Source organism: Leptonychotes weddellii, chromosome 4 (assembly GCF_054177405.1).
Source record: "Leptonychotes weddellii isolate Sample4059 chromosome 4, ASM5417740v2, whole genome shotgun sequence".
Lineage (NCBI taxonomy): Eukaryota > Metazoa > Chordata > Mammalia > Carnivora > Phocidae > Leptonychotes > Leptonychotes weddellii.
In genome coordinates, this window is record NC_138372.1 from 10,008,747 (window position 1) to 10,027,472 (window position 18,726).

An 18,726-nucleotide genomic window follows, 5' to 3' on the forward strand; every position below is an offset into this window, starting at 1 on the left:
CCCCCCCCCCCCGACGCCAGCTCCCTCCCCCCTTGACCCCCTCTGCAGACACCAGCACCCCTACCTGCCACTGCCTGCAGGATATCTTCTCTGCCGTCACGAGGTCTGGCTTCACTAATCCCCAAACACACACTCACTGCCCATGTCACCTGCTCACCTGAGGAGGACTCGGGCTTGGCTATGGAGATGAAATGGGCATAGCCCCTAGCTGGGGGCCCCCATGCCTCCTGGGCAAATAAGCCTGGGCTGGACAGCCCAGTTGGTGACAGTGTAGACACTGGATTCTGGCTGGCCTGGGTTCAGATCCCAGCCCCCAAGGTATGCGTCCTAGGGCATCTCGCCTCACCTTGGAGAGCCTCAGACCTTGGAGAGGTATGAAGAACACTGGATGAGGTGATCCGCGTGGCATCTGGTGTATACTGAGGGCTTGGTAAATATTAGCTATGCGTCTTGTTAATAATACCATAATAACAGTGTGCAGAGAGACCTGGGAGCCCTGGTGAGAGAGCAGGAAATTCTGCCTGCAGGGAAAGAGTCTTGGAAGGCTTTACGGAGGAGGTGACATATGAGTTGGGCTCTGCGGGGTGAGTAGGACTTTAGTCAAACAAATGAGTTATTTCCACTGTTGATGTTTACGGAGCAACCTGAGGCTGACCACAGAGAAGAGGTCCTGGCCGCCCCCACCCGTGAGCCATGGGTGGTTGCTGGGCATTTCAGTGGCACTGTGGCCTTCCTGGGGCTTAATAGCAAACACTTCTGTCCTGCAGTGGGTCATCAAATTTGTTTTTATAATTGGGCTCCTACTTGAAAATAAAATTTCCACGGAGATCCAGCTCCCCCACTGGACCATGCCCTTTTTTTAAAGTCCAGGTAACTGGGGGGCCCCCCTGCTAAGTCCAACCAGCAGTGGGGGGTAAGGTGGAAGCTGCTGCAGCCGTGGGCAGCCATAGACAGCCACAGCTCAGCATCAGATGTCACTCTTACGGAATGGCTTCATAAGACCCTTCAGATTTGTTTCCAGAAAAATGGAATTTGGAAAACATGAATGTTTTTGTTAAATTACTGTCTTAAGCCTTGTTGTCATGTGGAGCAAGTTGTTCTTATACTTCCAGCATATCAGTGGAGTAGTAACCTTGTGATAGTCTTTAACCCTTCTTGGGTCCAACCCCATTTTACAGATGGGAAGACTGAGGCCATGAAGGGTCCAGGGACAGACCCAAAGCCACATATTTAGAGCTGGTTTGGAGAAGCTAAAACCGCAAGTCCTGATTTTATCCGGTCTCTTCCAAGATCTTGCAACTGGTTAAAAAAAAATGACTTGCCTTTTATGCACAAAATAAGTGTCCCTGTGTGAACAGGATGAAGGGAACCCTCAGGTGCCCCCCACCCTCCTTGGCCTTGCCACTTCACCTGCCCCTGCTCAGCCAGTTCCTCCTGGGGACCCCCGCAGGCCTTCCCTGGAGCAGGGAGCAGATCCCAGTTCTCTGAGCTCCTAGGGTCAGCACGGGCGCAGGCTGCTGAGAAATGAGGGGTTCGGGGCCTGCCCAGAAAGTTCACAGAATTGCAACATCCCAGAAAGTTGTGCCTAATGCATGTTCCCTGTCACATGGGTGCCGTTCCGAGGTGGATTTGGGACTCTCCATAAATCAGCTGAGGAAGTTCTTGCAGCAAGCCGGGCAGCCAGGCGGGGGGCCAATTGCTGTCACAATAGGCCACCTTCATCCTGCCCTCCTCACCTCCCCAGCCAGGCCTGTGTCCCCCTGCCACCCCCTCCTCACTGCACCCCTCCTACTTCTGTCCAGTGAGCCCCAGGTGCTAGTAGGGGGACCCCACTCCCAGCTTCGCATCTGAGGCCCGGCACAGCGGGCCAAATCCTCCCCTCATAAATCCCGGCCACCCTGACGCACATCTGGGTCCAGCCTCCCTGGCCAGTCTCCTTTCTGTTGCTTTCCTGCCTCAGTTACCAGCAAGGATTGAGACCTCTACCACACTGTCTGAGGGGCTGGGGAACTTATTTCTCTGGCCTCAATGCGCTCATCTGTGAAATGGGGATCACTACAGTCCCCCACCTCACGGTGGTTGCGAGGTTTAAATATAATCGCCTAAAACGCTGAGGCACCGTACTCAGTGTGTGTGCAGAACATTCCGTGTCAGTTGCTGCCGAGCCCACTCTCCTGCCGCCAGGGAATATGATCATGGGAGGGGGCATCAGAGTCTTCACCAAGTCGAAAAGCACCTGTCCACGGGCTTTCCCTCTGGTCTGCTCATGACCAGTGCAGTCAGTGACTGCAAACAGACACAGAGACAAAGATGACCCTGAGGGTCCTAGGGGACCTTCCTCCTAATTCAAAAATGTTTTGTAAGCAGCCTCTTGCACACCAGCCGGTTCTAAGGGACGGTCCTTACCCAGTTACTCAGTTCCACACACTTCATCTCCCGGGCCCTTCTGTGATCCAGGCTTGCGGCTGGGTGCTGGGGGCCGATGCCCAGGACATGGCTCAGCCCCCAGGGTAGGAGCTCCCCCTCCGCGTGCGTGCTGGGGGCCCTGCCTGTCCCCTGTTGCCCTGACCCCACCTGAACCCAGCTCCACAGAGAAGGGAGAACTAACCAGCAGTGGCATGCCTCCCTGCACTGAGAGTCTTGCTTCCAGAACCTCAGTACAGCTCCACCTGTGATGGGGGATAGTACCATCCGTTGCTGTGTATCTTGCATGGCCGGTTTCTGCAGAGCATCCCTCACCCTGGGAGGTGGTACTGTCGCCGTCTCACAAATGAGGTGGTTGCTCGAGGTTTGGGGAAGTTGAACAACTCAGCCAGCGCCCTGCAGCAAAGACTCAAACCCAGGCGTCCTGAGCCCAAACAGCAGGGGCCAGCGGCACGTCCTGGAAGGGACCGTCCCCCGCACCCCCTCCAGGCTGCACTGAAGCGGGCGCGGGCTGCTCGCACCAGCCCAGGAGCCGTGGCGCGATGGCCTTCCCGGCCGGCCCCCTGCAGCCGAGTGCGCCTGATCATGTCGCAGCTGTGTCTCTCGCCCGCTGCTGTGTGCGGGCTGTCCCCGCTGGGACCCGGGTCTGTGCCCGCGCCCCGAAGCTGCACATCCCTGCTCTCACACGGCGTGTGCCGGGGGGCCTCTGCTCCGAGAGCTCCACGGATGCAGGCATTTCTGTGTGGCTCGTGCCTGCCCACGGCATCCGTGAATACGGGTTCGGTGGCCAACGTCGGGTGGCAGAACGGAGAGCCCAGGGCTGCTCTCAGGCAGGTGGTCCCGGAAGGCTGCTCAGAGAGGACCACCGAGCAGGCACTGCTGTGTGCCCACGCCGTGCTGAGCTCGCCACGTGGATTGTCTCATTCCATCCTCAAAATAACACCCTGAAGTCCCTGCGTATTATCTCTGGGTTACAGACAAGGGCGCGGGGGCCCGAGAGTCATTGCCGCTTGTCCTTGCAGAGCCAGGATTTGACCCACACTCCCTCTCCCCAGACCATAAGCCGTAGCCTCAGCCCTGTGACAACCCCAGAGAAAAGGCCAGCCCCCGGCCTCCCTGGCTCTGGCCATCTGGCTGTCAGGCCTTTGGCGACAGGGCTGGTAAACACGGCAGGAGGGCCGCCTCCCTCCACGGCCCCAGGCTGCACACAGACCTGGAGCACCGCTCCTGATCCGATCAATGGGAAGACCTTGCTGGGGGTTGGGCAGGGCCCTGCGCTGGGACCCTTCTTCTTGGGAAGGGCGCCTGCTGATCGGACACGTGGCTCTTGCCCACGGAGGTCAGGCCCCCTGATTCAGCTGTCTGTCCCTTGGCTTCGCTCACTCAGCGCAGCTGGAGCCCCGGGCCCTTCCCTCTGCACCCCGGAGGAAACGGCTCGGGGCGGGGGACCGGCCGGCGACCGTGCTGCCTTCAGTCACGGCCGCTCGCCTGCTTTGGCGTGGGCTGTGACCCCGTGGGGTGCTGCGGGACCCCGGGGCAGCCAGAGCAGCTGCTCAGCCGCTGTCTCTTTCTCCGTCTCTCCCTTCCGTGACACACACGTTACCAAACCACCCGGACAAAGCCCCACACCCGCTACTGACCCAGACTTCCCTCGGACTCCACGTATTTCCCACACGGGAGGTCATTTCATCTTTATAACAATTCTTTGAAACAAGTAGTATCAACTACCCCCCCCCATTTCAAAGATGGAGAAACGGAGACTTGATGGGGTAAAAACACTTACTCGTCGCATTCATTTGCTCATTGATTCACAGAAACAATATTTACTGAGCATCTCCTAATGGTTTGTCTCAGTCTGGTCCCCCAGCTAAGCTGTGGCAGAGCCGGGGGCCTCCCCTCACCTTCCTCTGGTCCAGGGCTCAAGGCCCCCCTCTGGCCCTTCCAAGAGGAGGCCTCGCGCCCCCGCTGTAACGGCCTGGTGCTCTGTCCCCGCAGGAGAGCGAGGATGCCGTCAAAGCCCTGGCTAAGGAGAAGGACCTGCTGGAGCGCGAGAAGTGGGAGCTGCGGCGCCAAGCCAAGGAGGCCACGGACCATGCCACGGCGCTGCGCTCCCAGCTGGACCTCAAGGACAACCGAATGAAGGAGCTGGAGGCCGAGCTGGCCATGGTGAGACCCCTCCCCACCTTCACACAGCCGGGGCGTCTGGGCTGCTAGAAGCCACGTGACACGCCTGGGACGGGGTGTGGGGACAGGTTCACTGGGAGTCCCCCGGTGGAGTCACACAGAACGGGCCGGGGAGGGGGTGCGGCTGGGCACGGGGTCTGTGATGCTCTGTCAGCTTCCTTCCACATCAATCCCTGAGCCCAGGCCACAGCCCCTCATCCACCTGCAGGGGCCGGGCGAGTGTGCTGGGAGCCCATCCTCCCTTCCACGCACCCAGGCCACTGTCAACAAACAAAGCCCATTTTTGTTTAAAATACACATATTTGTTTAGGAAAACATTTGGGAGAAAATACACCAAAAAACTAACAGTGGTTATTTCTGGGTAGGAGGATTGCAAGAAACCTCTAGTGAAAATGTCTTACTTGGGTTGTCAAGGAAAAAAATGTTATTTTTTTTTTCCCAATCCAAAACAAACCTTCAAAGTAACTTCCAAATGCTGAGTTTTCCATGGAAGTGCCCAGCCCGCATGTGGGGACAGAGAGCCCAGGTGGTGTGTCCGGGCCTGGTGGAAGGGGTCCCGGGCCCTGGAGTCATGCTCTGCCTGTTCCTGTGTGACCTTGGGCCACTCACTGAGCTTCTCTGGGCTTCAGTGCCCTTTATCTGGTACTGGAAGGGGGCGGGGGTCTTTACCTCACCCTGCCCTCCCAGGAGATGGCCGGGAAACTCCAGGGAGCCCATGGCTTAAGGGGCCTTTGAAACCACCAGGGGCTCAATGTGACCGTGGCTGGGAGGAGTGTGTGCAGGGTGCTCCTGAGGGGTGGGGGGGTGAGGGGGTCCCACGAAGCTCTTAGAACACAACGGCCTCCTGCAGAGAGCACGGATGAGGGCTAACCGTGTGGTGACAGCCATGGGTTCTGGGTTTGAATCCAGCCCCATTGCTTCCTAGCTCTGTGACCTCGGGCGGGACCCTTCACCTCTCGGGACCTTTTTCGTCAAGTCTAAATAGGGCTAACTGCATCTACTCCATAGGACCTTTCTGAGGATTTCAGTGAAGTAACATGAGGGAAGCACTTCGCGTGATGCTGTACTTACTGATGATATCGCGGCACAAACCTTCTCTGGGGTCACTTCCTTCAGGATCATGGGCCACCCTGTGGCGGGTCAGGACCCCTGGACCTCTCCTGGGTCTCCTGTCCAATGCTGACCCCTAGTGGTCAGAACTGCCCAGGCCGGAAGAAGCTGCAGCTGCGAGGTCCCCTCGAAGGGTGGGTGCTTCTCCCACCAGTGAGGTCGGTGGCGCTGGCCGCCTGCAGCCCAGGGCAGAAACCTTCCCAGCTGCAGACCTGGGAAGATGGTGCAGGTCTTCCCAGTGCCCCGTACGTAGATGGCCACATGTGTCTTCCTGGCCTTGGAGCACTGGCCTCAAGCATTCTGGGGATTTCTGGGGTCTTTCAGAACTGGGAACCAGATCTCCTCTCTTTCTCCTCTCACCGTGCCCAGACTGCTCACTCAGCCTGCTTCCGTTCTGGCCAATGGCACTCAGATCCTTGCCCTCTCCTCTGGCGGGCATCACACCCCCTCTGCTAAGTGTGAATAGTTACGGTGAGTATTTGCAGCCTAGGGTACAGGCCTCTTATCCATCAGTGTGGCCGATGTCTGCCTAGGGCTCGGCGGCAGAGGGAGGGCCTTTGCTAAGATGCATGACAGCCCCAGTGTTGTTGGGATGTTCACCAGACTGGAGGTTCCCTCTGTTGCCTGCCATCCGCAGAATTTCACACCCTGGAGGCTTCCGGAACTGCCTGCTCCAGGCAGCGTTGACAGCTTGTCCCACTGCCCTGCTGGCCAGGCCGAGACTAAAGGGAGGGCGCTGTCCCTGGGCGTGTGCCTTATACATGTGCCTTGGGTGTGAGCCACCGAAAACCGCTCTGGCTGGTTTAGCATATGGGATGTGCTGGAAGGGAAGTCAGGAGCTCACAGGTGCAGTGGGAAGGTGGAGGGCCAGACTTAGATATGATTCGAAGCCAAGGTAGTCACAGAGGTGGGGAAGTCAGGGTTCTACACGGAGTGGTCTGCTCGGCGGCCCCTGTTGGGGAGGATGAACTTGAACCTGCCTCAGAATGGCACCCCAGTTTTTTTTTTTTTTTTTGTAAGTCCATCAAAGGTAGCAAAATGGCCCTTCTGGGGTCACTTGTTTACCACTTACCTAGGGGTCCTGGCTCTGGCCACTGGTGATGAGTCATTTCTTAAGTGACGCCGAGGTGCCACCAAGGAGATGGGAGCTGAGCTGGCAAATTCACACCCACCCGTGACAGTAAAACCCTGGGAAGCAGCTGGGTGCCTGATGAGCATAAGCGGGCCCTGTCCCAATTTAGGCATCGCCCCTCCTTCCAGCCTCTGTGGGGGAGCTGGGCTCTGGGTCTCCACACACCCTGTGTGGCTCTGAAGGGCCTGCTTCCCTTGAGTAAATGCCAAAGACTTGCGCTTCCCAAGAAAGCAAAGCCCTCTGGGTGTTTGGGGGTGGCGGCACCCACGCTCCCACTCAGCCACCTGCCCTTGTGGGGGGGGTGTTCCCGATTAACGACTCCTGGCCGCCCCAGGCATTACCGCTCCCGGCATGGTTTCTCCTCTGTAACCACATTGGCTTCGGGGGACCACCCTGTGGGGTGTAGGTATATATTTTTTAACATGTTCTTTTATTGAGATGTAATTCACCTACCATAAAATTCATCCTTTTTAAGATGTACGATTCAGTGGATTTTAGTATGTTCACAGAGCCGTGCAACCTTCACCACGGTGTAGTTCCAGAACAATTTCACCACCCTAAAAAGAAATTCATACCCATTAGCAGTCACTCCAGTGAGGCCTATATTCCTGTTGTGCCCATTTTAGGGATGTGGAAACAGGCTCGGGGGGCAGGAGCTCACCCAGGGATGCCCAGCAGGTGGAGTCGGGCAGGCCCTGTGCCCCATGATGTGGCGCCTTCGCTCGCGAGGTCTTTAAAAAGACATCCGGCTGCTGGTCTGAAGGAGGCATCGCCCCCAGCAGCCATGGCTTGTCCCTCAGGCCCTCCCCACTGGCGTCCACCACACAGAAGGGATGGGAGCCAGGACTGCCAGCCCCCGAGATCACAGGCTTCCCCGAAATGCTAGTCCTGCCGCCCCCCCCCCCACTAAAGCTTGGTTCATGGTGGCCTAGTTTTCTGTCAACCCTGTGTCTCCAAAACAGGAGACGTTTCTTCCATTGACTACACTGTAAATGTGGCTCCTCACCCTCGGCACTGTTGACATTTGGGGTCAGGTAAGTTTGTTGTGGGGCCGGCCGGCGCACTGGAGGATGCCTAACACCTTCCCTGGCTTCTGCCCACTAGGTGCCAGGAACACCTCCCAGTTGGGAAAACCAAAAGTCTCGGGACATTTCCCAGGGTTCCCTGGGGAGGTGGGTAGGGGCAGATTTCGCCCCAGTTGAGAACCAGTCTTCTGTAAAGTTGGATGTTTCTCAAGAAGGGAGCATGGGACGGCCCCGTCTCAGCATCGGGCTATGCCTAACAGAGTCCCAGTTGGGTCCTGCCATCTTCAGGCTGTGTGACTTCTGACAAGGCACTCAGCCTCTCTGAATCTCAGTTTCCGCATGTATGAAGTCAGGACTATAAGACATTCCTCCTGGGGCGGTGGTGAGGTGAGGAGATGCTCAGTGAACGGCAGCTGTTGACCGGTGTTCTGCACCTAGCCCCATCCTGTCCTCGGCCCCACCAGGATGAGGAGGTGTGGATTCTCGTGTCCCTTCCACTGGCCAGTCACTGTGCGACCTCAAGTCACTTTTAACCTGCCTGGGCCTCCGTTTCCTTGTCTGTAAAAATGGCAGCCGCCACAGGCCCAGGCGAGAGTCAGGTGTGGTGAGGGCGGGTGAGAGGCAGGGTCAAGCAGCAGGGGGATGACGGGGGCGGCCGAGCTCTGGGTTGGCGCTGCTTCTGCCCTCGCGCTGCGGAAACCCACCTGCCGCAAGCACCTCCTCCTGGCCCTGGACCAGACCTGCTCACAGACCTGCTCATGTTTTCCTGGAGGTTCCTGTACCAGGATCCTCCCAGCCTTTGGCCAGCGGAGACATCCCCTGGACAAGCAGGAATGCCTTGAAAAGCTAGTGAAGGATTCCGCTGAGCCGCACTCCCAGGCTCACTGTCCAACGCAGACTACTTCATGGCTGCCCATCAGCAGGCCTTCCAGGCAGTCAGGGAGGGAGGCCCAGGGCAGGGTCCAGCCTGCCTCCTGGATCTTCTCACCCTGTGTGTGTGTGGAGGGGCGGGGGGCATCAATGACCCCACCAACCCCCACAGCTGCGACTTACTGAACGTGCAGTAGGGCATCCGGCGTCCTGGGCTTTCGTGGGACCTAGTCCACGTCTTGTAGATGTTTCGTGATAAGTCACTAACCTTTATTGAGTATTTTCCCATAGGCCAGGGCTCTCCATAGCAACCATGTGATCCCCCTCAGACAGATGAGGGCGTGGTGGCGCCGAGGGCTGAGGGACCTCACTCAGGATCCCCCCCACTGGGAAGGGGCGCAGCCAGGCTCAAATCCCGGCAGTCCGATTTCTGAGCCCAAACTCCAAAGCACTTTGCTGGGCCACTTTGTCACACAACTCTGGGTGGTGCTGCTTAAACAGAAAGGATCCCTCTCCGTTACCCATCCTACTCGTGAGGACCTTGCTCAAGGTCACCCAGCAAGTTAAATAGCAGAAGTGGAGTTTGAACCCAGTTCTGTCTGATTTCCGTCATGTGAGGGGGTTTGAGCCAATGTCCCACTATCCATTAGCTCAGAACTCCAGGCGCAGAGCGCTCGGGAGAGGGGAGAGGCTCAGACAGAAGAGGGAGCCAGCGCTCAAGGGATGCTCCCAGCATTAAAGCACATTCAGCGGAAGAGGTCAGCCAAAGAACGCGGTGTAGACTGCTACAGGAAGATGACCTGTTGCAGCGCTGGGCGTGCATGCACACGCACATGCCTCTATTTTAAGTTGACTCTACACACCTCTCCTGTAGGTCTCGTCTCTATTGTAGCTCTGTCATGAGTGGACCGTTTGTAAGAGTCCCTGTGCTTTAGAACTCAGAGGTACCACCACCCCATCCTGCAGGACTCGCCGTAGGGGACCCCCCAGCTGTCAAGTAGCAATGATGTCAAGCTGCCTGGTGAGCTAGAAGGTACCTCTCCCAGGCCCAGACAGAGCTGAGGCCCCACCTGGGAGAAGAAAGCCAGGTGGGGACAGAAGAGCGATCCCTAAGGCTTCCCGCATAGGTGCCTGGGAACGTGTGCAAGAGGGCAGAGCTGAGGGCTCATTCGCATGATGGCAGATTGACCTGGGGCTCATTTCTCAACGCTGAGTCTGTCTTCCAGGCAGCCAAGATGGATTGGGCAGGAGGAAGCAAGGGAGTAGGGCAGCTTAGTGCATGGAGTGGTAGCCGGATGGAGGGCCAGGAGGTCAGATGCACATGGGGCGGTACCCTGGTGGCCAGGAAATGGGAGTCTCCCATGTTGCTGGGTTGCTGCAAGCCTATAACAACCCTACGACACCCCCAGCCTAGCAGGATTGTTCCCTTGCTTTGGGGGTAAGTTAACAGAGCAGATTCCCTGAGCTGTCAGCCTGGACATAGCAGAGCCTGCTTCCGTTAATTCTGAGGATTTTTATTGATCGCTGCATGTGCCCAGCTCCAAGCCAGGGCCTGCGGATTCCGTGGTGACCAGGCACATCCCAGTCTCTGCTTCATGAATTCAGAGTCTGCATTACTTGGGCTGGTGATTTCGTTGCCCCAGAGGAGTGTGGGTGCTGTAGAAACCACGGGGCTCATGGCCAGACTCCCAGGCTTGGGACCCCCTTGAATGTTGTGCTTGCTGTGCATTCTTGAAGAAGTCACTTCTCTAAGCTTCGGGTTTCTCCTCTGTCAAGCACAGATAATCTTCCACTCCCTACTTGAGACCCAGGGCTGTTGCACTGAGCACATGATGGTTTTTCTAAACTGGAAGGGAGATTATTACCTGGCTTGGGGGATGGGACTGATACCTTCCAACTCAGCCTCCTTCTGCCATGGAGGGGGAGTCATTTCATAGACTTGGGGTGTCCAAGCTAGAGGGAACCCTAAAGATTGCTTGCTCTGGGGTTTTCATTTTACAGGTGGGGAAGCTGAGGCTCAGGAAGGCAGTGACTTTTCCTCCACTCTGATTCAAATCCCAGCTGGTCCTTGGAGAACCAGAAAGAATGGGTGATAAGTGTATCCTTGGACAACCCCCCTTTCTCTTGTAACCCTGGTCGCACTTTGTGTTAGCAGGAACTAAGAGGTAACCCCAAAGTGAGTGTGCAATGCAATGCAGAGCCAGAGATCACCTGGTACCAAGGTTGGACTCCCGGCTCTCTCACCATGGTGGCTCCTGGCCAAGCAACAGGCCAAGAGGTCGCCTCCATCACATTGTCTTTTTCTGTCTCCCGGCCCTCTCTCCAGGCCAAGCAGTCCTTAGCTACGCTGACCAAGGACGTCCCCAAGCGGCATTCACTTGCCATGCCGGGGGAGACGGTGCTCAACGGCAACCAGGAGTGGGTGGTGCAGGCCGACCTCCCGCTGACCGCGGCCATCCGGCAGAGCCAGCAGACTCTGTACCACTCACACCCCCCCCACCCTGCAGACCGGCAAGGTGAGTCCTGCCCCCAGCCTGGCCCCGCCCTGGCTGCGGGGGCTTCTTAGGAGCCGCTGACCTCCCCAGTGGGGGGAAGCAGCCCCTCTCTTCCCACTGTGGCTGCTTAGGGGGGTTGTGGGGCAGAGACCACAGGCTTGTGTAACTGAGAAGTCCCAGAGATGGACTTCAGGCACAGCTGTATCTCGACGGCCGGACAGTATCGGGGTGTGTCCACCTCTCTGTCTCGGCCCCGCCTGCCTCCCTTTGGCCTCCTCTTTAGGCCGTCTCTTTCCACAAAGCAGCAAAACGGTCTCCAGCAAGTTCAGGCTTTTAAGGTCTTAAAGCGCAAAAGTCGGGAGAAAGAAAAACTAGCTCTTTTTCTGTTTAGAGTAAATGCCAAAGAAGGACTCTGATTGGCTAGGCTGGGTCACATGCCCACCCCTGGACCAATGACTGTGTCTAGGGAGTGCTGCACGGATTCTCCAGCCAGGGTCTCGGGATCCTTGGCGGGGGGAGGGGGGACAGCAGAGCGCCTTGATTAACAGCGCCACGCGGTCACGGGATGTGTGGGAGGGCCACGGAACACGGGTTCGCTCCCGGCACTGGCAGGGGGCGGGGTGCAGCCTCCGGGCAGCTTCCGCACCCACTGGCCGTGCCACACGTGAGTGGCTGCCTTTGTGTGCCACCCGCAGGTGCTGCCCCCACCTAGCTGGGAACCCCAGTCCCTGACTGCAGGGCCCATTCATTGCCCATCCCTCTCCCGCGCCCTCCCCCCGCGCCCACTGCGGCGTTCAGCCCTATGGCCAATTACTACAGCCCCACCTGCTCACATGCTGCCTGCATACAGTAGGTCCCGAGGCAGCCTTGCTGAGCATTAAGTGCTTTCTCCAGCCGGCACCTGCAGCCAGGAGGGCAGTCTGGTGGGGGGCCTGGGGGGCTCTTCAGGACTGTGCCTTCTGAGCTCAGCCATCCATTCCACCACTACGGATGGAGCACGTGCTCCATGCCGGGCACCATGAGCTCTAGAGGTCACCATGGATAAGACAGCCAGCGTGCCTACCCTCATGGAGCAGACATTGTAGGCGAGAAGACAGACAACCCGGTGTAACTGGGCTGACAAACAGAATGGTGATAGGCGGTAGTTAGCACAGGGAGGGAAATCAACAGAAGACAGTCTTTGGTGGGGAAAAGTGTGGGGAGAGCTGATAACCGGGGGAGGCCTCTCTCAGGACAGGCTGAGAGATCTGGATAATGAGAATGTACCTGATGAGCAGCAAGACCCGCAAAGGCCGGGAGGAGATGGCGGCGCACGTCGGGCACTGTCAGAAAGCTGGTGTGACCATGAGCCGAGGCTGGTAGGGTGGGCAGAGCCATGTCCCTTTGGGCCTTGGGGGTTTTTACCCCCAGCATGACCAAATGCCTGGCTTTGCTGCAGGCAAATGGGAGGAATGGAGTCAGGGAGGCCTGCTGGGAGGCTGCATGGTCTTCCAGGCAAGAGACAGCAGTGGCTTTGGCTCGGGTAGTGGTAGTGGGGTTGGAGACAAGTGGACAGATTTGGGGGTAGTGTTGGGGTTGGAGAGAAGTGGATGGACTTGGGGTTGTGTTTGGGGTTGGAGAGAAGTGGATGGATTTGGGGATTGTGTTTGGGGTTAGAAGTGGACAGATTTGGGGGTAGTGTTGGGGTTGGAGAGAAGTGGATGGACTTGGGGTTGTGTTTGGGGTTGGAGAGAAGTGGATGGATTTGGAGGGTTGTGCTGAGGATGACTGGGTGGGGGGTGTGAGGGAAAGAGGAGATCTGGCTGTGGCCTCTAGGCTTCTCACTAAGGAAGTTGGTGTTGACTGGCAGTTAGGATTGTTCCGGATCCAGGGAACGTCCAGGTGGTAGGAGCCTTGTGAGGACAGTCACCAAGGTCCCTGGAAACTCCTGCCTCTTCTCCTTTGCTGTGGTTAGGAGAGGGCCTAATTAGATCCAGAGGCCAGGGGCAGTCCTTCCCAGCAGCTGCTCTCTGGAGACGTGTGGGTCTGTGGAACGGAGGAGCAGAGGGCTAGGCAGTCCCTTCTCTGTGTCTCAGCATTCTCATCTGGATAATGGGGGCGTAGGGTGGCCTGGCTGCAGGTCAGCGCAGGCGGGGACGTTCTTGCCACCCCTCACTTACCAGCTGTTCCTGCTTTCCAGCGGTCAGGGTGAGCCCCTGCCACTCCCGGCAGCCCTCTGTCATCTCCGACGCATCTGCCGCCGAAGGAGACCGGTCGTCCACGCCCAGCGACATCAACTCCCCTCGACACCGGACACACTCCCTCTGCAACGTAAGGCCAGCAGCAGCAGGGCCGGGGCCAGGGGCCCCTCCTGGAAACCGCAGGGCGGCGGGGTGGAGGGGTGAAGACCTACCCGCTGTTTCCTCTCGTCCACCCAGGGAGCACTCTGGCGAAGGCATTTCCTGGTCTGTTCTTTTTGCAAGAAGAGATGGATGTGGGGCGAGAAAGAAAGGAGGCCTGTTTGCTCCTTGTGTCCGGGAGGGCAAGAAAAACCCAGAGGAAGGCAGGCCTGGGTCGGCTCAGGGTCTGCGCAGCTCGGGACTACCTCTGGCGGGGTCCCTGCGTCTGGGACCGTGGGCTTCTCCTCCCAGCTGTGACCTTCCAGAGCCCAGGGCCTTACCAGTACTTCATTTCCCCGTAGACCCAGCTCTCAGTCCTTCTTCCAGGAATGAGCCAGATTTTTTTTTTTTCATTTTCCAGGAGTTTGGGCAAATATTTCCTCTAGAGAGGCGTCCCGTGAATTTGTTCTGTTTTTTCGCTTTGCTTATTTAATCAAAGGCATGCTGGGTGCATGCCTTTTTTGATGGCATGCTGGGCGCCAGCTACCAAGAGGTGCAGGTCCCTAGCCAGCTAACTCTTGGTGACTGGTGGAGCCGCCAGTCGGGCTCCCAAGGAGTGAGGGCACGAAGGTGGGTCAAGCGCCTGAGGACAGGAGGACGCCGTGTTGAGGCTCCAACAAGAAACACCGGGGAGCGGGCTGTGGAGGCCACTGTATGGTTTTGTTCTGTCCCACAGCTGATAATATGGAGGGTTCCCCTGCCACGAAGACCGAGACACCATGGAGTTAGGTCTTCGATTGCATGAGAAAGCTTTCTCAAAAACTCAGCTAATGTTGTATTAACCAGCACGACTGATAATGTAAAAGAAATGAGGTGAATATAGTGGGAAAGAAAGACAAAATAACTCTTACGTGCCGATGATATGATTATCTACCTGGAAACTCAAGAGAATAACCTGTAAAACTATTAGAACCAATAATGAGCAAGGACATGAACGGTACTGGTTGAAAATCAATGTATAATAATCAGTAACTTTTCTATATGTGAATAACCATAAGGGAAACGTTTTTTCCCGTCTACAATAACCATGAAAAGTAGCTAAAGACTACTCATAAAAGTAGTAAAGACTGAACTTAAAATTAGTTGCCTTCGCCTGATGACGTGGGCAACAGGGATCACTGGCCCAGGGCCTTATCCCGCCCAGTCGGGATGCGGAGAAGGCCGCTCCAGGCCTGAAACCCACTCAAGGCTGGGATTCTTTTTCAACTTCCTTAAAGCAGTTTGTTCTTCACCAGTGCTCAGGACAGAACCCCTGTGACAGAGGCTGTCTTGAATGACAGAACCAGGGCGAGGAAGGGGGCCACTGGAGGGCCTCTGACAGCTGTCCTCTGGTTCTCAGGGCCCACTGTTGAGCTGAATCTACAGCCAACAATGTCCTCCTTGTTAGAGAGCACGGGCTAGAGACCTAGGGGAGCCACGCACACCCCAAATGAGAAGACCTTCCCAGGGGCCAGATTTTCTCTTCTCATGGTGGGCCCGAGGGGGCTCAGAGAGCCAAAATACTGCTGGAAAGTCCATTCTGCAGAAAGGTTCTCTAAAGGCCTCTTGAATTGCATTTGGCCTAGCCTCTTGCCGGACTTGGCCTTGACACATTTCAGCTGCTACAGGTGGCAGGTACAGCCTGTTTATTTCCAAGATCACCTTACACAGGGCCCTGCTGCCACGACCTGGGTGCTTTCAAAGCCTGTTGTCTGAAGACAGCCATTCCACTGGGCCCTGGCCTCATTCTCTTCCCCATGAATTTGGCAAAGATGGCCCTGCCCAGAGTAGACCTGTCTTAGCTGCCTGCCAGATGGGTTCTGTTTGCAAACCTTGGGATGGGACTGAAGACTAAACTACCATTTGTTCCATCCTTGCCCTCCCTCAGCCACCTTCATCCCCCATTTCAACAGATGGGCACACAGGTAAGCCAAGAAGAGCCTGGAAAAAGCAGAAGGTAACCCTCTGTTCTCAGGCCTTTGACCTGGCACAGCAGGTCAGAACAGCCCAGCCTGGACTAAGGACCTGTCCATCTTATTCTCTGGCCACTAATTTAGAGCAGAGGTCGGGACTAAGTGTAGGGAAGTTGGAGAAGATGGATGGACTTGGGCCCAAGTGACATACTTTGTTTTTTTCATGGCTTTTTTGCCTGCAATTCTGGAAACAACCATCAGGGGCCTCCCTTGTAATGACTTGTGATCCCAATGATCTGTTTGCACCCCCAGGCAGTGCACCCAGATTCTAGGACATAGTGAAGGCTTTTGCACACCCACCTTTGCATGCCCACCGAAAGGAGCACTGGACCGGGAAGAAACAGTCCCAAATTGGAGTTGTAGCTCTACTGATTATTAGTTCCATCACACCGGATTGCCTGGAGCCTCTCTGTATCTGTAAATCAGGCCCATGAGGCCTGCCTACCCCTCCAAAAAATAAGAGATGCATTGAATTGTTTGTGGGGGAAATTAGAAGCTACCTAGTCTCCCGAGTCTTCCTGTCCTGAAATTCTTTATTTTTGTGCTTTTTTTCTTTAAAATTGTATTTTTTTAAGAGCAACACCAAGTATAACCAATCTCCAGTTCCAACTTGATGGACCACTTGGGACAGGATCTTAGAAGCCTTCAAGTGACTGATTTGTTGGTCAGAGGGTGTTGGGGGTCAAGAGGTCTGAGCAGGCAGGAGAGCACCCCAGGACCTCTGGTCCAGGCAGCATCTCAAACCCCAGGTGCCATTGTTGAGCCATCTGGGAGTGTTTGCTTCAGGGGCGGGGTGGGTTCCCCAGTACAGAGGTAAGGTGGTTCCTAAGAGATGGCTTCCTTCCATGGAAGACCCCACTCTCCATGGGCCACCTCTGCTCCCATGTGTTGTGTGTCCCTGCTGTTTCATTTCCCCCCCCTTTTTTGGCTACAGGGCGACAGTCCCGGCCCAGTACAGAAGAACCTGCACAACCCCATTGTACAGGTAGGTGTCCTTCCCTGGCCACTTGGGCCCTCCCATCATCCCATTGTAACTATGACTCCCCCTGCCCCTTGTTCCCCTGGGCTCTCAGCATCCCCACTTCCGTACTTGGGACACCCAAGGCAGAGAGGAGTTTAGCCACTCCCTCAGTCAGTCATGGTTTGGTGCCTGAACCAGGCTCAGTACCTGGTTTGCCCTTTCCTGTCGTCTTTCCAATCTGTGGACCTATTAAGTGCATCACACATCTTCCATCCTACTGCCCTGATGAGTATCTTCTGGCAGCCAAAGGCTGATGACCCAGGCCATAGGCTCTTTGGGCCCCTTGCTGCAGGAAACTGTTCTTTATTCATTTTTAACATTTCAGTACCCTGTCATCAGAGTGAGGAGGGACCACAGGGAGGAAAACAGGAATTGAGAGTCAGAAGCGGGTCTCTGAGGTCAGCGGTCTAGTCCTGGGGTTCCCAGATGCTGGTCTAGGCACTGCTCATCTGCATCAGGGTCCACCAGGAAAGACCTTTCAAATGCAGATTCCTGGGCCTTTAACCCTGATTCTGATCCACCAGGTATGGGGTGGGGCCTGGAATTCGGGTAATTCTGATGTGTTTTGGGAACGATTAGTCTGACCTCCACCTTTTGGATGGAGAACACTACCCCGCGTCTTTGATTGTAAAGCCCCCCTGTAGACACCACCCTCAGGCCCTCAGTTACCTAGACAGGAGCCTATTCCCATCCTCACTGTTGTCTCCTCAGAGAGGCCGGAGGAGCTCCAAGAGTCCAGGGGTAGTGACATAATTAGGCCTAGAACCCAGGCCCTAGCCGCCCCCCCTCCCCCGCTCTACCGTGACCAGGCCTGCCTCTTATCCAGGGCCTTAAGGTCTGGGGTCCTTGCTCTTGGACGGCACAAAGCTCAGGGTTCTCCTTCCTCATTTTCCGGGCTCCCCTGGGGTCCCCTTTTTCCCACAGGGACTTTTCCACAGGAAATTTGTACCCTTGCTGCAGGGTCCCCGCAGACAAGGGACCGAGCCAGAGCCCGGTGCGCAGAGGCGCTCCTGCGGGCCCTCGGGAAGCACCCCAGGGTTGTGGGCAAGCTGAATTTAAGTGACAGTGGCAAGTACAGCAGCAGCAGCTGGGGGTTACTGCAGGGTTATGATGCCCAGGCACTGCTGTGAGCGTGGTCGACCCCGCTGACACCCTCACGACTGCCTTGCATGGGTCCCACTGTTGTCCGGGAGAGCTTCCACAACGGGCCCAAGTCGGCTCCGCGAACGAGGGGTGGGGGAGGCAGACCCTGGCCTCTTACGCACCGGTGGCCCCGCTCCGTCACCCACCGGCTGTCCCTATCCCTTCCACCGTCCCGCGTCCCCTCCACCGTCCCGCGTCCCCTGCACCCAGCTCAGGTGGCTTTGTTCTTCTCCCTCCACCCCCGCCGCCCGGCCCGACTCCTCAGTCACTAGAGGATCTTGAAGACCAAAAACGGAAAAAGAAGAAAGAGAAGATGGGATTCGGCTCCATCTCGCGCGTCTTCGCCAGAGGGAAGCAGCGGAAGTCCCTCGACCCCGGCCTCTTTGATGGTACCGCCCCTGATTATTACATAGAGGAGGACGCGGACTGGTGATACCCGCCTCCCTTCGCCTGCCGCGCGCAGGCGTGTCTGTGCGTGTGGACGTGCGTGCGAGCGCGGGGCGGGGGGTGCGGGCGCGCGGCGGGGCGTGCGTGGCGGGGCGCGCGCGCGAGCTCCCGCGCACGTGGGTGCTGGGCGTGGCCGAGCGCGGGCCCCGCCCCCTGCGGCGCCGCCTCTGTAATTGATGTACATACTCCAACCGTGTGTGACTTTGTCAACTCTCTGTCGTCCTCAGAGCGATACAGTTGTGTTGTTAATCTGGGTTTGTTTCTGTTTTTGTTTCTTTTCCGTGTCTTTTTTTTTTTTCTTTTTGTTCGGTTCGTTGGGGTTTTTTTTCCCACCTCCCCCTTTCCCCTCTCCTCCTCCTTTTTATGAAACTTGAAAACTTGAAGGACTGCTGTGTATTTGTAAATAACAAAACTATTGTGCACTCCGTGCTTGTAAATGTCCCTTGTCCAAACTGCTACTTCTGGAGCCCGTCTGCCCAAGGATGTGGTCTGTTTTTGATGTTCCCCCCCTCCCCGCCGCCCCCTGTCCCCCGGTGTGAACGCAC

General features: G+C 56.7%; 1 protein-coding gene across 1 annotated transcript in view; it reads left to right on the forward strand.

The window, feature by feature from the left end:
* The window catches only part of KAZN (kazrin, periplakin interacting protein), a 996,076-nt gene that overhangs the window by 936,690 nt on the left and 40,660 nt on the right, over positions 1-18,726 (forward strand). Inside the window, exons 5-9 of the mRNA XM_081816825.1 lie at positions 4,394-4,590; positions 11,072-11,261; positions 13,420-13,550; positions 16,505-16,555; positions 18,000-18,123. Of these exons, the coding sequence (XP_081672951.1) occupies positions 4,394-4,590; positions 11,072-11,261; positions 13,420-13,550; positions 16,505-16,555; positions 18,000-18,123 (693 nt within the window). The remainder of the gene's footprint in view (positions 1-4,393; positions 4,591-11,071; positions 11,262-13,419; positions 13,551-16,504; positions 16,556-17,999; positions 18,124-18,726) is intronic.